Raw genomic sequence first — 21,452 nt, 5'->3', positions numbered from 1 at the left:
CAACATCTCATATTTGATCCAAAGGATTGCTTGGCAACAAAATTTTATTGGTTATTCAATTGATCCATGAGCCTATTAACTAGTGGTGCTTACATTAAGGGTTATGGAACTGGGATTTTTGTACGAACTTGCATTGTAGGGTTTCAACCCTGTTTTGGCTCCTTCAACAAGTTTTTTGGGGTCTCCATAAAGACTTAAATTTGTTGAATTTGATGGACTATTTCTTTCACACATATATGGTGGTATAATTTGCAAATAAAGTCATATCGAATTCAAAAGATGATATCCTTAGTATTGAATCCAACCTTATTTGGAAACATCCTTTGTATTCAATGATTGGAACCTTTCTATTGGATGTTAAACTCAATGCTGTGAGGCTTACTTCTCAACTTCTGGTGGTGATTCATAGTGACTCTTAACAAGACTAAGCCTACTTATTTGCAAAGGGAGACCCCTCTCGATGCCTTTGATGCAATTTCCATCCCCAAGTTCACAAGGTTTTTCCCACTATTTAATTCATGACTTCATAGATTTCAGTGTTTTTCAACGGATCAACTCAATTGTGCATGTCTTTGTATTCCACGTTGTGTTATTTGTCCTTATCAAACATACTATATGGACAACCTTTTAACATCTCACATGGATCATGTCCTTCCCCATTATGATGTTCGTTTCTATGGGATGTACTTTCAATGGCAATGCCATTTTCATCCACAATGTGTGCTCCTTGGCAATCTTTGGATTTACCAACATACTTCAATGGTCTTGGTAGTATGGTGTTTTGGAGAGTTTTCATTTTTTTATGGTATACATTATGTCTAATGCTTTCTCTTCTCAAACCCCCTATCCACATTTAGGAAGGATGTTGTGCTTATGGCCAACCCTATGTTGATATAGGTATTCATTAACCCTCTAACTTCTTTTCAACGAGGGATGACCATGTTTTTGAGTTGGTTATCCACACACAAACTCTCTCTTATTTCCCACTACCTATTGTTTGCAAAGGAATTTAACCTTCCGAGAGGTGAAAAACTTGGTAGAACTAGGATGGAAAATATCAGTGCAACATCTAAAAGAATTTGCCCTTTAATATCACAAACAAACCCTTCTCTTTGTTTAGGTTATTACTTGCCAACCACAAGGGGGTGTCCCTAACCTCGAATGTACTATTTTCCCTATAAATTTGCAAAAGAAACACCCAAAACAAGCATGCAAAATTTAGATTTGACCAACAATTAAGTATGCAAAGTAGTTTTGAAATAGTTTGTAGATAAAGTGGTGGAATTATCTCCATTACCTTTTAACGACTAAAGAAAAAATAGAAAGAAATAGCTACAAATGGCATATTTCTACCAAGAAAAGGGCTTAGAACCTCTAAAATATTGCACAATTGATCATGAAAATGTCAATAAACTTAGAAACACAAATTAGATCAAAATCGAGCTTCATCCTACAAAATCCAAGAGGCTAGCAAAATAAAAGAAAACATTTACAAAACCAAGACGGTGATGTTCTTTCACAAGAGAATAAAAGCTAGAAGAGGGAAGGAGAGAGAGAGAGAGAGAGTAATTCACTGCTACCAAAGAATATCCAACCCTAAGCTAGTAGCCAGCACCTACTTTTGATGACCTTCACACCCTATGCACAACTAGAGAATAAGATCAAATTCCTTGTGCAAAGAAGATCAATGTGCATTTGTGCTCTATGTGGAGTCAACTCACTATCCAACTGCAATTGAATTGGAGAAAGACGGGAATGAAGTGGCTAATGCTTGAGTCTAATTAAAGTACCCCAAGTTGTCATGAGATGAAGCGTTCTCAAGGGTATTCTGAGTGGAATTGAGCACATGAGAAGAATCAAGGGTAGTTTTAGTGGAATTGAGCTACATGAGAAGAATCAATATGCATCAGTTTACTAGTGAGCCGCTTAAGTGATGTGGAATTTGGATGGATTTGGAGTAAAGAGGGAGAGAGATTAGTGTGCATGGGTAAAAGTAGAAATGTAAATAAGTTTACTAACGGGGAGTTAAGTGGCCATGTGTATGTGTGGAAGTGAAAAGGGACTAGACTTGGTTTAAGTGAATATAGGAAGAAGTGGAGGTTAGAAGATGGCACGCTCACTAAGAGAGTGAGAGAGGTTTTAAGTAAATGTGAACTAGACAGTGAAACCAATGCACACTAGTCCTCTTGAGTTGGAACTCACATCTTGTATTTAAGCTTCCTTTTGACCCACGCTCTTTCAAGTGCATCTATGTTGGGTATTTATACACCCGCACCCTATTATATTATAGTTTTCTTAGTTGTGTTTAAGCTCTCAAAGTATATTTGAGATTTCTTCTTAGTTGTGTTGTCTCCAGTGTATCTGTATTGGGGATTTACACACTCACACCCCCAGTAATTTTAAGCATTCCCAATGGTGTTTGAGCTCTTTTAGATATATGGAGTTGGATCTTCCCACTCTCATTCCATCAATGTCTAATCTTATTATAGTTGGGTGCTTAATCTCTTCTCTCTTGTAAGATGCTCCTCCTGATACTTCTTCAAATGGATAAATCAATGACACTAGTCTTTCACTAGCTATGCACTATAGTTGGGATATGTCTTCCAACACTCCTCCATTGAATGCACTTGTCTTTCACTAGATATGCACTATAGTTGGGATATGTCTTCCAACACTCCTCCATTGAATGCAGTAGTATTTTCCTAGATATGCACTATAGTTAAGATATGTCTTCCAACACTCTTCCATTGAATGCATTATTCTTTCACCAGATATGCACTATTGTTGGGATATGTCTTACAACACTCGTCCATTGAATGAACATGTCATTAGCAATATGTCTTCTAGCAAATTATTGAGTCCACTTTGGTGTTGAGTTGGGTCATCACAAACTCACATTCTCTTCTTCCATGGATGGTTAACTCTTCATTGAGTTGGGTATGCCCACTTGTATTCCTTCTCTCGTATTTATGCCTCTTTATGACACTTATTTATCAAATAGATAAATCGGGATCATATTGCCGAGATGATGAGCAAGTCAATGGAATATTTATAGCCCTTCCACATTTGCATTAAGGCCATCACAAGCCCACTATTATATTACAGCTACGATTGTGCCTCTGTTGAGATGGATATGTCCACTCCTTTTGTACTTCTATCATCTTTCTCCAATACCCCATGCTTAAAGAAGGGCAGATGTTAAAACTATGGTAATATTCACTTGTGGCTACTTGACGTCATAGCTAAGCATCTTCATTGTATTACTAGGTTATATTTTAATAGTCAACCTGGTCAATTTATTTATATATTATTCTAGGTGGCTAAGGTCGACTTAAGCATTTATATGAGCCCATAACCCCCTTATGGGGTAAGGCACCTCACTTCATAAGTTGTGTACAAAAACACAATGAGTCCCTTGTTTCATCATCATCTTGGATTATTTATTGATTGAATTTTTAACCAAAGGGCATCATATCTTGGATTATTTATTGATTGATATTTTTAACAAATTACGCCATATCCCTTGGTCTCTGGTTCATTGATTCACTCCTCTTCTTTTTGTGATATTATATTCAAGGTTTATGTGAGATCCACAATCTCTTTATTGTCCTAATATGACTCGATCAAACCCACAAATTTAGAGTGGAGAGTCAGAGACATGGTATCTCATGAATCTAAATATTTATTGATTGATTTTTTTACCAAATTACGCCATATCCCTTGCTCTCTGGTTCATTGATTCACTTCTCTTCTTTTTGTGATATTTCTATTCAAAGTTTATGTGAGATCCACAATCTCTTTATCGTCCTAATATGACTCTATCAAACCCACAAATTTAGAGTGGAGAGTTGGAGACATGGTAACTCGTGAATCTAAACATTTAGAGTGGACAGTCGGAGACATGGTAACTCATGAATCTAACCATTGAGTCCTATAGCTACGGCAGAAATACTAAAGATATTTGAATAAATATACAAATTTATATAAATATACAAATTTATATATGATTTTATAAAGAGAAAAATGTGTTACAAATAAATCCAATATGGAAGTATACATAGCATAGGTATTAAAAATATGGATTTTGTTCCATATTTTTTCAGCCAACGGAACATGTAATAAATTAATTAAATAAATAAATCATTCTTTGAAACATTGGTTGTTTAGTTTAAATTTATATCCATTTTAGGGTGTTTTATTAATATTTTTGACGTTTTTGTGCTTTTTTAGTCTATGCATTGACAGGTATAGAAGGCATGCAGTATATTATCAAAGAGAATAAAAAAAATATGTTGACCATAAGTATCGGTACTGTACAGGAAATTCATCAAATTCATCGGTATTGCTCCCAAATTTCCACAAAGCAAAGGCCATTACAGCCGAATCTTGCTACTATGATTGTACATACCATCAACCAATGACAATGATTGTACATACCATCAACTAAAGACAAGGTTGACCGTTTCCATGCTACCTCAATTCCTTTACCATTTATAGGGCTGTGACCTACCGAAAAGGAACAAATACAAATGAAAATTCATTTTTCAACCCCTGTATAAGCATGTTCAAATCAACAAGCATGTTCAAATCAACAGATTTTAGGTTATGCATAAACATCATATCTTTTTATAAATAGCCTAAACCAGCCTAGGTCCATATTAACTCTGGATCTACCAAGTGCTGAGGGGTCAAATCTCTTTTGATTCTAAAAGAGGTTCGCACCTCAAGAGATTTGATCCCTCTCAGTGCTTGGTAGATCCGGAGTTAAGATGGAATCTAGGTTGTGTGTGTGTGTGCATTCTTACATAAAAATACCATTAGCAAGACCATGGGTTGTCAAAACCTGGATCTCAAAAACCACCAATAGTAAATCAACTATTTTACCTCAATTTTATTTTAATTATTATTTTTTTATTTTCTTTTATTTTTTATTCTTTTATGTAATTTGACCAAGTCAAAATGTTTACATAATAGGACAGGACAGTACATGACATTACAATATTTCTTTAATACTGGGCTGGGGAGCGCCTCTCAGGGCAATCAAAAAATAAATTTCATAAGCACACTCAAATTTTCAACATCTTTCCCAGTGAACTTCCTCTAACTCGCAAGTAATACCGCTTCCTTCTACTGGAATACAAACATCTCTTTACCCAAATGATAGTTGGCACGAGAAGGAACAAAGAAGTTTCCGAATGTACAGTCACATGTCCTCACTCTCATAAATTGGGACATGCAATTGATGCAGATAAAATAGCTCATTGAAAAAACAATGAGGTGATCATAACGATACAAGGAGATAGGTATTTTCAAACAGTTATGCAGATGCAGCTGTGGCAGGACAACAACAAAAAATTATGACTTTACAACCCTGTTGCAACAAGGAAAAAGGAAGAGAGGAAAGGATACCATCAAGTGCTAATGATAGAAAAAATGTCTTATTTTTTATGCCGTGGGAATTTCAGCTTCCAGATCAGCATCTAGGAGATTTCTGACATGTCCAAATACTCATGGAAGAAATTTTGAATTCAAGTTAGTGATATGTAGTTTGTTGTTGAGCTGCATCCTCGTATTCAACCTAATACAAAGGCATATATCACATTAGCATCCACTTCTATTTCTTAAAAGCTCAAAACATGCATGGTTTCAAGTTTAACACAGTCAAAAAATAAACAATAATTTGGAATATATAACACGAAGGAATTAACAACATAACCTACATATAACAAGAAACATTAAATAAATTATTTGAACTAAAGACGTGGTTTCAACTTCAGGACACTCCTGCAAGGAATTTAAAGATATGCATGTACCCTGATGCAGTCTGACCTCAGAACTAAAAATGTAATATTCCAAATATAAGATCGCCACCAGCTCTGACTTCATAGGATTGAGTCGTTAACGGAAATTAAGAGTAGAATATTGTACACACATATAAAGACAAAATAGAACCAGCCTTCGTTGGTTGACCTTCAGGCTTGGTAGTTGGATGACGCGTGAGTATTAGATGTATTCAGTAAGATGAGCGAAACAAAATGTGTGAGAGGCAACTGTTCTAAAGCAACTACTAGTTATCCAGTCTAACAGTTGACTTTGAATGTAAAGGAAGAAGGCGATTAATCTGCAAGTGATGTAATGTTCATGTGATTGATTGTGCTTTGTTGTAATGTTTCCTTTGTTGCTATTCAATATTTAAAGGATGCAATAAACATTGGTTTTGTTTCCTAAAGAATCTGGGTCAGCCAGCAGAAGGCATAACGAGAATATGGGCAAACTGTGGGCAATAATGTGACTTGTAACAACTAGCATTTAGGAAGGAACCCAAGGAAAGCATAGGCAAAGAAAATTGAATAGAAAAAGAGCTGTTTTTGTAGCCTCATGGTGAGCTGATGTTAAGAGGAATTAACCTAAATAGTAAAGACAGATTAGTAGAACAGTGAAACACACGCCAGACAAGCATATCATTGGGCAGAAAAGGCAAAGAATGAGGAAGGCGATAGCCACAGAATGTCATCAAAGATGATCTGGAATTTTTTCGAGATCACAAAGCTTAGGAATCAAGTGTAATTCTATGCTTATTAGACACCCATGTTTTCAATGCAACTTGGGAGGTCCACACCCACCACTCGGAGCTTTTTTATCACCACAGTATTTGTCAGCGTGCAATTTCCCTTATAGCAATCCCAGTGACACAAGGCACTCTCCAAATCATCCCCCGCCCAATAAAAAGGGACCCAATAATGCTGTTCATAAGAAGGGGTAAGAGTAATCTCCTAATTTAGTATCTCTACTTTATAAATGGACCATGTTGTAATATTATATCCATATTTCGCCTATGCACCAAGTGTCACGGACCTTATAAAAAGGCACCTTATTATGTGAATACTGTACATACTATGTTATTTGTAAGATCATGTAAAGATTCCTACTAGGGAGCTCAGAGCCAAGGCCCTGTGAGTGAATGTGAATTACATAAGAATATTTGACATCCTTAACAAGAAGTTTGGTCTATATGAGTTTGCATTTTGGGAGAAGCAATTATTTTCAATATCAACACTAAGGGAGATGGACTTAGGATAATAATCATATTACAAGATTAGATGATAAAGATACTCTAAGTCACATGACACGAGGACACAAGACACGGAGGACACGTAAATATGAGTATTCAATACAAAACGCAGCGACCTGGAAACAGGGCACCAGGGACACGTTTTATATATATTTAATAAATATATATATATATATATATATATATATACCGAAATATAGTTTTTTATCCATATTAAATTGCAGGCTGCAGCTTATCTAATCAAATTAAAATATAATTACCTCAAAGTTCATAGTTCATTTTAAAAAAATAAATAGAATCAGAATTTAGTATTTAGAAATTAGAATGTGATATTGAATGATTGTTGCCCGAATTCTTTGCATCCTTATTTTATTTTATTGCTTGGTAGTTTACGAATGGAGAGAAAAATGCCAAATGTAATAATAATTACACAGTTAAGTTTTGTTAAGAGTAAAATATGGTTTAGATAGTCAAAATGACATAACGTCCAACTGAAGCACGGGATGTGATTTGACGATTAAGTTTTTTTGTTAAATATAAAAAGAGAAGTAGTTTGACAATTTACATGTGCTTCTAGATTCCAAATATGATAGAAAGTTGTGTGATAAAACATAAAACCAATTAGAAAATCGGAAGACCGAGAAATAGGAGATAAGCCATAAGCTAAATACAAAATCTACAGTATCAGTATGACGAAATATATTTAGATTAAAAATGAAAAGTCAATAACATAAAGTAAAAAGTAAATAAGATTGAGTCTCATCTAATTTTGGTTTTTTGGCGATAATAGTTTGATAGTGTAGTTTTATGAAATTAAAAATAACACTAAGCTAAATCATTTTCCATCCAACATTAAGATTAACGCCGAAAAAACCAATGCAAAGAGCCACAACGTGAGTGATTTAGGGCGTAATTAATAGCAACTAAAACAGAAAACAGAAGTTGCGTTGAAAACCATAACGCGTAAGCTGCAAACACATCTTCCAGCGTTCAAAACCGTAAAAGAGTATTTAGATATTTTTAATTTTAAATCATTTGAATAAAATATATGTCATGAACTGCAAATGAAACATGAAAAAGCTGCGGAAAGTGCCAAGTTTCCACACGTCACACGCTGCACACAACGGCTCCACAGGACGAATATACAGCGACGGCGGAGGAAAACGGTGGAAGAAAAGAGGAAAAGAACCCCGAAATAAAAATTGCGTAGGCTTTAAACTAGTGATTTCACATGGGGTACGTATTCAACAGGAGGAAAAACCGTTAGGGCAACCTCATTTTCCAAGAGCAGGACACGACTAAAACGCCCAAATACGTTTTACGTTTTAGAGGACACGACAAAAAACGTTTTCGACACGTTTTAGGGCCGTTTTCGTGTCCAGCACGTTAAATACAGGGCACGGGACCTTGGAGGACGTGTCGTGTGACTTAGAAGATACTTTATTTGTCATTTAAGTCACATTGAATAATATTAAACAAAATTAGGAGAAATAAAGAGTTAGTTTTTAACCTATGTAATAATGCAATAGGTGATTGTACACGCATTTGAGGTAAATCATCACATTCCAATATTAAAGAAGCTTTCTCAAGTATGTCCCCTACAAGACATTGAGTTGGAGGAGCTCCTTACCTTCCATTGTCTTGTGTACCATGAGATCAAGGGAGGTTTCATAATCTTATAGAGAGTTGGGAGGATCCCTTGCTACATTATTTTGATACTCAAACCAAAGCTTTCTAGCTCTCTTCCTGAGCAATGAACAAGGATACGAGAGAGAGATTTTATAGTGTCCACCCAAGAAAAAACCTATCAGTAAAATCACTCCCTTCCCTCTATATTGAATATAGATGACTACAAAAGGCATGTACAATCCCAAGAGACTTTGGATTCCAGATTGGTGTGACCCACTATTAAAATTGGCAACTAGGGCCAAACTCCATGTGGGTCATCATATTAATGGAAGCTAATATTTTTCTTGGATCCCTCTCATCGAGAAGTGTAGGATTGATCTAAAGATCATCCGATTCCGATAAGTATTCATGGAGATATTAATTTATTTGTGTTATGGGGCAATTCGTCAAGGTCGGCCAGCAACCAAATAAACTCCACTTGTGCTCAACGTTTTAGTATAAATAAGGTGGCCTTCAAGTCATTTCAACACACTTGGGATCTCTTCCTCTCTACTTGTCTTTGGGTTTTAGTAGGAGAAAAGATCCTAAGGGATAACGCTGCCCTAATCCAGAGGGCAGAAGCCGAAACTGCCGGGAACTGTCGAAACTGCTGAGAACAGCGGGAACTGCTGGAACTGTAAGAACTGTCGGGAACAGCGGGAACTGCCAGGAACAGCCGGAACTGCTAGAACTACCGGAACTGCCTGAACTGCGGAAACTGCCAAGAACTGCCGGGAACTGCTGGGAACTACCAGAACTGCCGGGAATGTCGGAACTGTCGAAACTGCCAGAACTGTCGGGAACTACCGAGAACTGCCAGAACTGTCGGGAACTACAGGGAACTGCCAGAACTGTCGGAACTGTCGGGAACTGTCGGAACTGCTGGGAACTGCAAGGAACTGTCGGAACTGCCGGGAACAATCAGAACCGCCGGGAACAGCCAGAACTGCCGAAACTACTGGGAACTGCTAGAGCATCTGTCTCCGAAGGAGAGCAGCATGCAAGGGACAACTAACTAACATTGGGACAGTTGTATGGTACTTAACAGCAAATACACCAAGCATGAAATGTTACAGCGAGCATGCAAGGGACAGCTAGCATGCAACAGCAAGCATGCTAAGGACAACAAACATGCTGGGGACAACAAGCAAGCAAGGTGCAGCCAACACATAGGTCAGTATGGCAACATGGTGCAACAATGGCACATAATGCAGTACAGTGATGGGTACAATCATGATTAATGACGCGTGATGAGATGCAACATAGTGATGATGGGTGCAGCGCGGTGAGGTGCAGCATGATGACGAAATGCAGCACAACGATAGGTGAAGGAGTCACCTTGGAGAATCAGTTGAAGCAGCATGTCTTCAACTGATCTCATGTATCATCTCCTTAGAGATGATCTATGCTCTTATCTAGATAAGTCAAAGTCTTTACTTCTGTTGTAAATGTACCATCTCTCTCTCTCTATTGAACTATTGAAGAACATATAAGAAGAATTGATCAAGGGTTTCCCCACATAGGGTTTGTCCCTGGCTAGCGCCACATCTTGTGTCCTCTTGTCTTGGCTTGTCTTCTGCGATTTATGTTTATGTTCTATCTGCCATTTACTTTAATGTTGATGTGATTGCTAATCTGGAAAAGATATTGAGCTAACTGTGAAAATTAAAATAAATTCCTCTAAGCATATAACATACCTAAAATTTACATGGTATCGGAGCTGAGGTGAAGACAAAGCCCAAGCAAGAGTGAAAGAGCAATCACTGAAGACAGTTGGGAAAGGACAAAAGGATCAATGGATTCCTCATCCCTCTTCATATTCACCGAGGGTGAAGTCGAAGCAGAGAATATTATCAGAATGGTGCAGCGGAAGTTTCTGATGGCCTCCCTAAAGATCACTTCATTAGAAAGTTCGGATCTAAGGGTGGAAGGAAAGTCAGATGCCTTGGTAGTAATAAGTCCTGCCATTATGTGAAGGAGTGTTCGAATGGTAGGGACACATCACTTGATGAAGATAACAATCATTCCAGGGACATCTTCAATGATCAGAGGAATGACAGGTAATGCAGGTCATCAAGGAAATGGCCGACTCTTCAGAGAAAGCAAGGAACCCCAGGTATGAAGAATCAAATGTTGTTTCTGATAAGATAAAGAAGCGTTATCTTGTATTGGCCCTCTCCTTCAGATTCTTTGGGAATCTGGCTTATTGATCATAGTGCTTCAAGGCACCTCATCGGATAGAAGGGTGCTCTCTCGAATTTGGTAGAGACGGAAACAACCATGGGATTATACTTGGAGTCAATGCCACCTATCCCGGAAAGGGTGTAGGGAGTGTTACCCCTCAATTGAATGAGGGTAACCCTATTCATTTACAAGAATCTCTTTTATGTACCTAATCGCAAGAACCTGGTGTCCATCTCAAAAATGAAAGTCAAAGGTTTCAGGGTGGCATTCATCGATGGAAAGGTACGTGTTAAAAAATAGAATTTTCAAAGATACTTTTTCTCATGGCTTCAGGGTTGGCAATTTGTATAAAGTTGCAAGATGGTCCATTGGGGATCATGTCAATTGACATATCGCATCTATAACATTCGAGGTCTACCTATGGGGCCCTACTCGATGTGAGTCAGATGGTGATAGGGATGTCTGAATTCAAGAAGAGCATGAAGGTACATGTCTGAGATGTACCGAAGGAAAATCAGGGGTCCATTCCCCTCATGCAGCAAGTCCACAAGTTTGGAACAACCCATGGAGTTTGAGATTCATGATCAGGAATCTCATGTATACAGGTGGAAGAAAGCCCTCTATGGCTTGAAGCAAAACACCCCGGGCGTAGTATGAGAGGATTGATAGCTGTCTAATGAAGCTGAGATTCACCAGGAGTGAAACTGATCCAAACCATTACCCGAAGGCTGTGGATGATAGACCTCTCATACCGGTACCTTATGAGGACAACCTATTTCTGACAAGTGCGGACCCTCTCATTTGCAGAAGTAAGAGGGAGTTGGATTCCGAATGTGGAATGATAAACTGCAATCCTGTCACTACCTCGAGGATCTTAACTTTCAGAAGTTATATGGTAGTGATGTCGGACCAGATTTGGGAAACGCCTCTAAGTTTCATAAACTCATTCGCGTTGATGTTCTTGGTGAACTTTCGTCCGGACATATCTTTTGCAGTTAGCATGGTGAGCTCATATTTGATTGAGCCTCACTGGATTGGTACCAAGAATCTTCTGAGATATCTTCGGGGCACAATCTCTCATGGACTGAGATACACTACTGGAAATATGAAACTACATGATTATTCGAATGCTGACTGGGCAAGCAGTGTGGAGGATCACTAGAGCACTTCTCATTGTTGGTTCTCTTTGGATTCTGCTTCGATATCATGGATGGGCAGGAAGCAGAAGTCGGTTGCTATAAGCACCGCCAAGACCGAATACATAGCTACAAGTATGATCTCGTGTGAAGCTACATGGTTGCAGAAGCTCTTAAGTGAGCTGTTTGTACAATGATGAATACCACTATGATTCTCGGTGACAACCAAAGGGGGGATTCGATTATTGAGGAATCCCTTATTCGATGATTCCTCCAGCAGATAGACATCAGATACTGCCTTATCTGGGATATGGTAAGTCGATGAGCGAGGAGGCTCCATCACATTGAGACTGATGTACAGGTCGCAGACATTTTGTCAAAGCCCCGGGAAAGGTCAAATCTGTGACTTCCCCGAACGACTTGGAGTCGTTGAGAGACCTTCTTATAAGGGTCCTGCATGTTGCATGCATTGAACTCTGGGAGCTCTGGGGGTCTTGGGGTACTTACTGGAGGAACATACGACCACAAGACGACTCACCCTCCCCTGGTGGTGCGCTATGTACAAGATGACAAGTTCAACCTTCCCCTATGATACCCCGTGGTGACTGTGGAACAGGATGATTAGTTCTCCTGTGGGCCGGAATGATTAGTTCTCCCGTGGCAACTATGGAACAAGATGATTAGTTCTCCCGTGCCAACTGTGAAACAGGATGATTAGTTCTCCTATGGGCTGGGATGATTAGTTCTCCCGTGGCAACTGTGGAACAAGATGATTAGTTCTCATGTGGGTTGGGATGATTAGTTCTCCCGTGGCAACTGTGGAACAGGATGATTAGTTCTCCTATGGGCTGAGATGATCAGTTCTCTCGTGGCGACTGTGGGGCAGGATGATTCGTTCTCCTGTGGGCTGGGATGATTAGTTCTCTCGTGGCGACTGTGGGGCAGGATGATTAGTTCTCCTATCGAGGCATCCTACCCATGCAGTCTGGGACTCATGGGAAGTACCTCTCATCTGATCACTGAGCAGGGAAATGGGGACCATAGTAGTACTATCGATGGATGCATCGTTGTATCTACCATACTCCCTATGCTAGGATGACCTCCATTGATCTGGGATCAATGAAACTGATATGGGATCAGTATGAGTGGTTTGAGACACTCTCTTGTGATATTGATCTGGGATCAATAAAACTGACTTCGGGTCAGTAAGAGTGATGTGACACACTCTCTTCAGATGAAACTGACTTCGGGTCAGTAGAGAATGGTATGAGACATTCTCGATCAATTCTTCTTCTTCATGGTTCAGCAAAGCAGAGCAAAGCAAAGCAAAGCTCAGCAGAGCAAAGCGGTGCAAGGCACTGATGGGAGAGATAGTATAGTCGGACATATGGATCAGCGGATGGAGTTCTCCCTAGTAGAGAGGGTGTTAAAATTGGCAACTAGGGTCAAACTCCATGTGGGTCATCTTATTAACGGAAGCTGATATTTTTCTTGGATCCCTCTCATCGAGAGGTGTAGGATTGATCTAAAGATCATCCATTTCCGACAAGTATTCATGGAGATATGACTTTATTTGTGTTATGGGACAATTCGTCAAGGTCAGCCAGCAACCAAATAAACCCCACTTGTGCTCAACGTTTTAGTATAAATAAGGTGGCCTTCAAGTCATTTCAACACACTTGGGATCTCTTCCTCTCTACTTGTGTTTGGGTTTTAGTAGGAGAAAAGATCCTAAGGGATAACGCTGCCCTAATCCAGAGGGCAGAAGCCGAAACTGATGGGAACTGTTGGAATTGCCGAGAACTGCCGGAACTGTCAGGAACAGCTGGAACTGTCGGGAACAGCCGGAACTGTGGAAACTGCCAGGAACTGCTGGAACTCTCGGGACTGCCGGGAACAGCCAGAACTATCGGACCTGTCGGGAATTGTCGAAACTGTCGGGAACTGCCGGAATTGTCAGGAACGGCCGGAACCGCCAGAGCCGCCAAAACCGGCGGGAACTCTCTGAACAGCCGAAACAGCCGAAACTGCTAGGAACGGCCGGAACAGCCAGAGCATCTGTCTTTGAAGGAGAGCAGCATGCAAGGGACAGCTAACTAACATTGGGACAGTTGTATGGTCCTTAGCAGCAAATACACCAAGCATGCAATGTTACAGCTAGCATGCAAAGGACAGCTAGCATGCAACAGCAGGCATGCTAAGGACAACAAACATGCTAGGGACAACAAGCAAGTAAGGTGCAGACAACACATAGGTCAGTATGGCAACATGTTGCAGCAATGGCACATAATGCAGTACAGTGATGGGTACAGTCATGATTAATGAAGCGTGATGAGATGCAGCATAGTGATGATGGGTGCAGCATGGTGCAGCACGGTGAGGTGCAGCATGATGACGAAATGCAGCACAACAATAGGTGAAGGAGTCACCTTGGAGAATCAGTTGAAGCAGCATGCCTTCAACTGATCTCATGTATCATCTTCTTAGAGATGATCTATGCTCTTATCTAGATAAGTAAAAGTGTTGACTTCTGTTGTAAACGTACTATCTCTCTCTCTCTCTCTGTTGAACTATTGAAGAACATATGAGAAGAATTGATCAAGGGTTTCCCCACATTGGGGTTTGTCCCTAGCTAGCGCCACATCTTGTGTCCTCTTGTCTTGGCTTGTCTTCTGCAATTTGTGTTTATGTTCTATCTGCAATTTACTTTAATGCTGATGTGATTGCTAATCTGGAAAAGATATTGAGCTAACTGTGAAAATTGAAATAAATTTCTATAAGCATAGAACATACCTAAAATTTACACCCACATACCTCTTTGCAACTTGGACCTAGCAGACCTATCCCCACTAAGTTCTCAAGGAATTTTACTAGAAACAAAGTGCAACTAGTCGCTCCATCCCCTTCTCAAGCACCCAGAGTTCCATCACCAGTTTCTTTCCAAGGCCCTTAAGTGTTAGGAGAGTCCCAGTGGATAGTTGACTTCAACCAAGGACCTATCCCCATTAAGTTCTCGAGGAAGTTTACTCAAAACAAAGTGCAACTACTCACTCCATCCCCTTCTCAAGCACCCAGAGTTCCATCACCAATTTCTTTCCAAGGCCCATAAGTGTTAGGAGAGTCCCAGTGGATAGTTGACTTCAACCAAGGATCATACCTCCCAGTCCCTTAAACAGCCCAAGCTTCTCTCCAATAGACACTATCAAACAATGTATCAACTACCTATTTGTGGTTGATGATTTTGTTTACGTGTAGTCCTCTTCCTCCCCTTGTATAACTTGTAGCTCTAAACATGACTAGAGATGCTCCCTCATCCCTCCCCCTTTTAAGGTTTTTGTAGGGGGCAATTGGTCTTTTTTCATCAACATGACTAGAGATGCTCCCTCATCCCTCCCCCTTTTAAGGTTTTCGTAGGGGGCAATTGGTCTTTTTTCATCATAATATGTTTTTTGTCACTGGCACTATATTTGTATTGATTCAAATTACTATATTTCATCTATTTTAGTTTTATGAAGATTAGTGATAGCAATTGCTTTTGCATTCCCATTATATATTTACACTGGATTGTACCTTTGATTCCCATTGACCTATCGTTATGGTCATTCATTGGACATTGATGAGATTATCTTATCTCTACTACTTCCCAGTAAAACCACCTCTCTCACAGTAAATCATTAGAACTTCGTGTCCCTACACACCACCTCTCTTATGACATATCGAGCCAATATTTAGTGAATGTTGTTGGACTTTTAGTACCTCATAAAGTGTCCAACAGTACACAAAGAAGATCTCGGCTGAGAAGGTACAATACAGCAGCACATACAGCAACCTTAATGACAATAATAGTAGCATACCCACCCTTCACAATTCCGTACAACAATGAATGAGGACATATGAGCATTTATGGAAGAGAGAGAGAAGACAGTGCAAATATGCTTTTCAATATGCCCTCCTTCAGCAGTTCCATACAGTAGTGAATGAGGGCAGAGGAGCATTTATGGAGGACAGAGAGATACACTTCACATGCATGCTATCTTTAGTTTAGTTCCAATTTAGATGCTTTTTATAATTGGCAGTTAAGTTCTATTTCTAAATTTGCTTGAGTTAGTAGTTGCATGCAGAATTAGGTAGGGCACTTTGCATGTGGAAAGTTTCCAAGAATAGATGGGGCACAAATCCCTAGAACAGAGAGATGCATACTTGCACTCTCCTTCAGTGGGTGCACCTTCCTAGGAATATTCTTTAATGTAGGACGAGGGCACTAATGCCAAGGTCAAAAATAGATCTAGGGTTTAGGTTTATGGAAGTTAAGGTGTTGTTGTGTATGTTTCTAGATTCATTGTATTTTCTAGTCTATAGGTTTTATTCATTTAGTTTTTAGGTAGGAAGTAATGGGTGAATAGTAGAGTTTAAAGCTTTCAAAGTAATTCTTGTTTCAAAAAGTAATAAACAATGATGTGATTTGAGTTTTCGATCGGTGTACTTGCTACCACTTTCTTCAGTTTGATGTGTTCCAATCCATAGTAAAAATCAGATTGTAGTGTTGACAGTTGATAGAGATTGCAGTTTTATGTTTTCCTACATAGGGAGGTTAGAAATCAATTAAAAGTGACATTCTCCTTAATATTCATTTTCATCCTTTTACTTAAATTTTTAACATTACCATGAAATGACTCAGGATGTTTGAGAGTGGTTCCGGCCTCATTGGATTTCATATGGAGAAAGTAGAATTTTAGATTTCATTCAAAATCCAGCATACTTATCAGTTTTTCAGGATTTCAGGATTGCAATGTTTCCATTGAATATTGTCATGTATTAGGGTATGGAACTCGTATTTAATCAAGAGCACCAATCCCTTTATGTACCTTGATGTTAGTGACATTGGTTGTCGAACTCCTCTATCATGACCCTCCTAAAAATGTATGCATCACTCAAACAAAATCTTGACTTGACATGCTATGCTTGTTCTATCTTATGTTAATGCTTAGAGGGTGATATTAATGACAAAGATCCCTATACAGATACAAAGGTAATGACAAAGATACCTCTGGATATTAATGCTTAGAGGGTGATATTAATACAATGATCCTGATTTTCCAACAAGACTAAAAAATTAGACATTTCTCGTGGTGGCAAGAGGCCCAAGCATAAGAAATAGATAATAGATTTACTGCTCTTTTCTAGTTTCTAGTAGCTTTTATAACTATTGTCTCTTTCATATTTATTATGATATTTTTTTAGACAATATATGACAATTTAAGTTTGAAGTTGGCAATTATAACTCATTAGTAATGAATTATGAATATGATGCTTCATGAAAGTTGAAAGTCGTTTCATTTCATTTCATTTTATAGCATTTCATTTCATGTTAGATATTATTTGTTGTAATGGTTACACTTAGCTTACAAGTACAACTTTGGTGATCAATGATGATAAATGTTATATATTGAATTTCGAAAGCTTGAAACTTTAATATTGATGAATCATGAGACTCAATATGTTGTATGTTACTATGTTACTAACTTGTGGACGTGGTTGATGAATATTATAACTTCTAGATGATTGTTGTTGTATGGTTCAATCTATGTGTTTTTTATGTTTTTTATATCTAATTCATTATTCTACATGTTTTTGTTGACATATATGTATCAAAATATAAAATATATATATATATATATATATATATTATATAAAAAACGCTCCGGGATTCGCTCCCAAACCGGGAGCTTCTGAAAATGTCGCTCCCACTCCCAAGTAACATTGATTTGAAGTCTTCTAGAATTCCATATATGGAGACAACAACCTTGAGGAAAGAGAGTTGCAAAGGGTTTGAAAGGGTGGTATGCTTATGTTACCAGGAAATGGATATTGGTATGGATCCAGATACAAATCCACTGGATTTTTGAGAAGTCGGGATACACATACATTGGGGACACGCCACATACAAAAAATACAATAATGTTTTTTTTTTTTTTTTTTAACAAAACATATAGTTAAAATAGAAACCATTCATCAATAATTTATAAATCTGACCACTAAAATCATGATGCATCATGCCTTATTCGAAAAGGATAACTGTAAATCTAAGTTACCGGAAACGGCTAGATAATTTGCCTGAAACGTCGTTTCCCATTTCTGAAACGGAAACGGGCACGATCCATGCACGATTCACCTTGATATGCCAACAAAACGTGTCTGATCCGTATCAACATTTCTTTAACCCCAGATCCAGTTTTGGAAACGGTTCTCAAGGATGTAATTTTTTTTTGGAAATGAATCTACCCAAAAAAATGCAAAATGCTGGGAACGTGGCGCTTTTTTTCACTGAAGAAATCAAGAAAGGTTTGCTTTGAGGGCCCAACCCCCTTTAACCTATGTAACCCTAAATTCCATTCGATTCATGCCTTTTTTGTTGGAGATGGTAGACCCTGGCAGCTGCATGGAGACTTGGAGTTGGAGGCAACACTGTTGGAGGAGGCCACCCGTGACCTGTCGCTGCTTGGAGTTGTAGGCGGCCCAGGCATATGTGCAGCAGTCATATAAAAAGAACTAAACAACTAAGCTACTATAATAACCATCATGGATAAAAATTAAAACAAAAGGAAGAATCGACAATCATATTTGGTAGGTGTTATTTATGATACGTAAAAGTATATTAGATATAAAAATTCATAGTTTTAATAATTTATTTAAATCCCTTATTTTGCGATAATAAAAGTGTAATCTAGCCTTCTAGGCTACGTAATGGAAAGAAGAAATAATTTTATTTAAAATAATTTTATTTCCTTAATTTATTAATTAATGATTTAATGTTTTATGGTTTTTAATTTTAATTTATATGTTTATGTTGTTATTACCTTCATTATAATTTTATATTGGAAGGCTTGTAATCTATCATTGATTAGTAAGGGTTTTGCATCATTTGAATTACTGCTTACTTACTGTCTTAATTATTTAAGCCTTAAGGTAGTAGCTTCTAATGTAAAGAGTTTTTTTATGTTTAATATACAATAACTTTATTATCTATATAGTATAAGGAAATGTGCTTATTTCTTATTTTTATAAGAGGTTCATCCACTTCATAATACTGAGGTTAAAATTAGTAATAGTCGGGAAATGAGAAAAAAATTATTGGCTAAATTAACAATGTTTATGCTGAATTGATGATGATAATTATGTATTTGTATGTATTTTTAGATATAAAATCTAGATTTTAAAAGATTACACCGTTTCTTTGCCCTATCGTATCCAGAATTTTTGAAAATTTGTCATATCCATTTCAGTGCAATTTAGCTGTAAATACAAAATTGAGTATCTCATCAATGATCTCTACTGATACAATGATGTAGAGTAAGTCTAACTACATATCCAGAAATGGTCTACATTGTCATCATCTGAATATTTCAATTGCACATCATGATCAACCTGTCATATTTCTTGAAATCTGCCTTAAAATCTTAAAATTCCTAGCTAATTACAACAGTAAATGAATGTCATACACTGTTTGAGAACGTGATAAAATCTATGTATAATATTGTTATAAGAGGAGTGTCCACCTAAATTTGGATGGGATTGATCTAATTAAATTATTAATCGAACGGCCATCCTTCGTACACCAAGAAAACTTAAAACTAAGTGTGTACTATATAGTATATACTATTATCTATGTATTGTCTGAAAGTTTTCCTAGAGCTTTCCCACTATACAAACTATAAGTTGCAGCCACAGGTAGTTAATAACTTACTTATACATCACTACAACCTACAGATTAATGAGTAATCTAACTAAAAGTCTAAATAGAATTTTGTTGCTTATGGTTTCAAACAGGTGAAAATACCCTTGGAAAATTAATAATTAATAATTAAAAATAAATAAACAAAACAAAACCCAAAATAAACAAAACAACAACAAAAACTACAACTCTAATGTTATTTGCTTGGGATCCAACATGTGAGGGCTAGCTGGCACAGGATCCATTCCAGCAGCATAAGATCCATTTCTAGGTTAGAAGGATCTGTTTACATGGATTTGGGTGGATCTATATCTGTATTCAGATCTGAAACGCAGATCCCCAGAACCAACATCAAGACCTTGTGGATTAAGTAGCACAGGCGATATGTCTAGGCTTCAGCGGTTGAAGCAAATATGTGCCAATACCAAGAATATGACCTCGACGATGGCTGTGGGGTGTGAAACCCTAGTTGTTCCAACGAGTGGATACTGAAGCTTGTTTAGTGGAGCTACAGTAATGGCTATTTCCAGCACGCAAGAGTCACCTTTTGGAGGGTGTCTCTGACACAAGCAGTTGAAGCAAATATGTGCCAAGGCCCAATACCAAGAATATGACCTCAAGGATGGTTGTGGGGTGTGAAACCCTAGTTGTTCCAACGAGTGGATATTGAAGCTTGTTTAGTGGAGCTACAGTAATGGCTATTTCCAGCGCGCAAAAGTCACCTTTTGGAGGCTGTCTCTAACTTCGTGTCATGAAAATGGAAACTACATAACATCTTAAAAGCAGAGTGAACCTTTGGTACATTGTACAGAAAGAGATCAAACCTCCTTCAGATCCCAAAGATCTGGCAGAGTACAACAATAATGCAGTGAACACGAAGTGAATCCTACTGGATTCCATGAAGGATCATGTAGTCGCTCATATCGTTGAAATGAACACTGCCAAGGACATGTATGATGCATTGACAACCCAATACAAGAGCGAAAGTATCCAGGAAAATGATCTTGAGGAACAAGCTCACAACAACCTGCATGTCCACATCAAACCTAGTAGCTAGCTATCTAATGAAGTTAGCAGCATGTGAGACCATCTCGGTGCAGTTGGTGATGAAGTCAATGATAATGAGCTAGTTCAGATTGCTCTATATAGCTTCAATTCATCTTGGCACAATTTGTCCAGGTCATCTGTGTTTGAGAGAAGTTATTTGACTACAATCAATTGAGGGATGCTTTCATTACAGAGGAGATGAGACTAGAAGAAGTCTCAGCCAATTACAAGGGTGAGGATGATATATTAGACATAGCCCTCAATAGTTAGGTAAGGAGAGGAGCTACGAAAGAAGGAATCGGGGAGTGCGTTGAAAAGGCAAGGAGGAAAGATCAAACTCCTCATGCCTAGGGAAGAAAGACTTGATCATATCAAGTGCAATAAGCACAAACATTATGCCTCTCAATGCCCCGAGAGGAAGAAGGGAAAGGATAAGTAACAATAGCAATAGGAAATTGTCAGGAGTACAAATGCTTTTTGTATGGATGATCTGACTGCCAAGCTAGATACCCACTGTACCATAGTGTTCAAACTTCAGTCTTTCCACGTACGTAATTTCAGGGATTGGATGGTGTGTGGAATGTTGATTTAAGACATATCACTGAGGACAAAA

At 38.2% G+C, this 21,452-nt stretch overlaps 1 protein-coding gene across 1 annotated transcript in view; it reads right to left on the bottom strand.

The window, feature by feature from the left end:
- Nucleotides 1-5,018: 5,018 nt before the first annotated feature.
- Nucleotides 5,019-21,452, bottom strand: part of LOC149140958 (MAK16 protein-like protein) — a 55,192-nt gene continuing 38,758 nt past the window's right edge. Inside the window, exon 9 of the mRNA XM_089447636.1 lies at nucleotides 5,019-5,578. Coding sequence (XP_089303762.1) covers nucleotides 5,534-5,578 — 45 coding nt within the window. The 3' untranslated portion in view covers nucleotides 5,019-5,533. The remainder of the gene's footprint in view (nucleotides 5,579-21,452) is intronic.

This window comes from Pinus tabuliformis, chromosome X, assembly GCF_031772625.1.
Source record: "Pinus tabuliformis cultivar Carrire ecotype Pingquan chromosome X, CPIR1, whole genome shotgun sequence".
Taxonomy (NCBI): domain Eukaryota; kingdom Viridiplantae; phylum Streptophyta; class Pinopsida; order Pinales; family Pinaceae; genus Pinus; species Pinus tabuliformis.
This window is presented reverse-complemented; position numbering and strand designations above follow the sequence as displayed.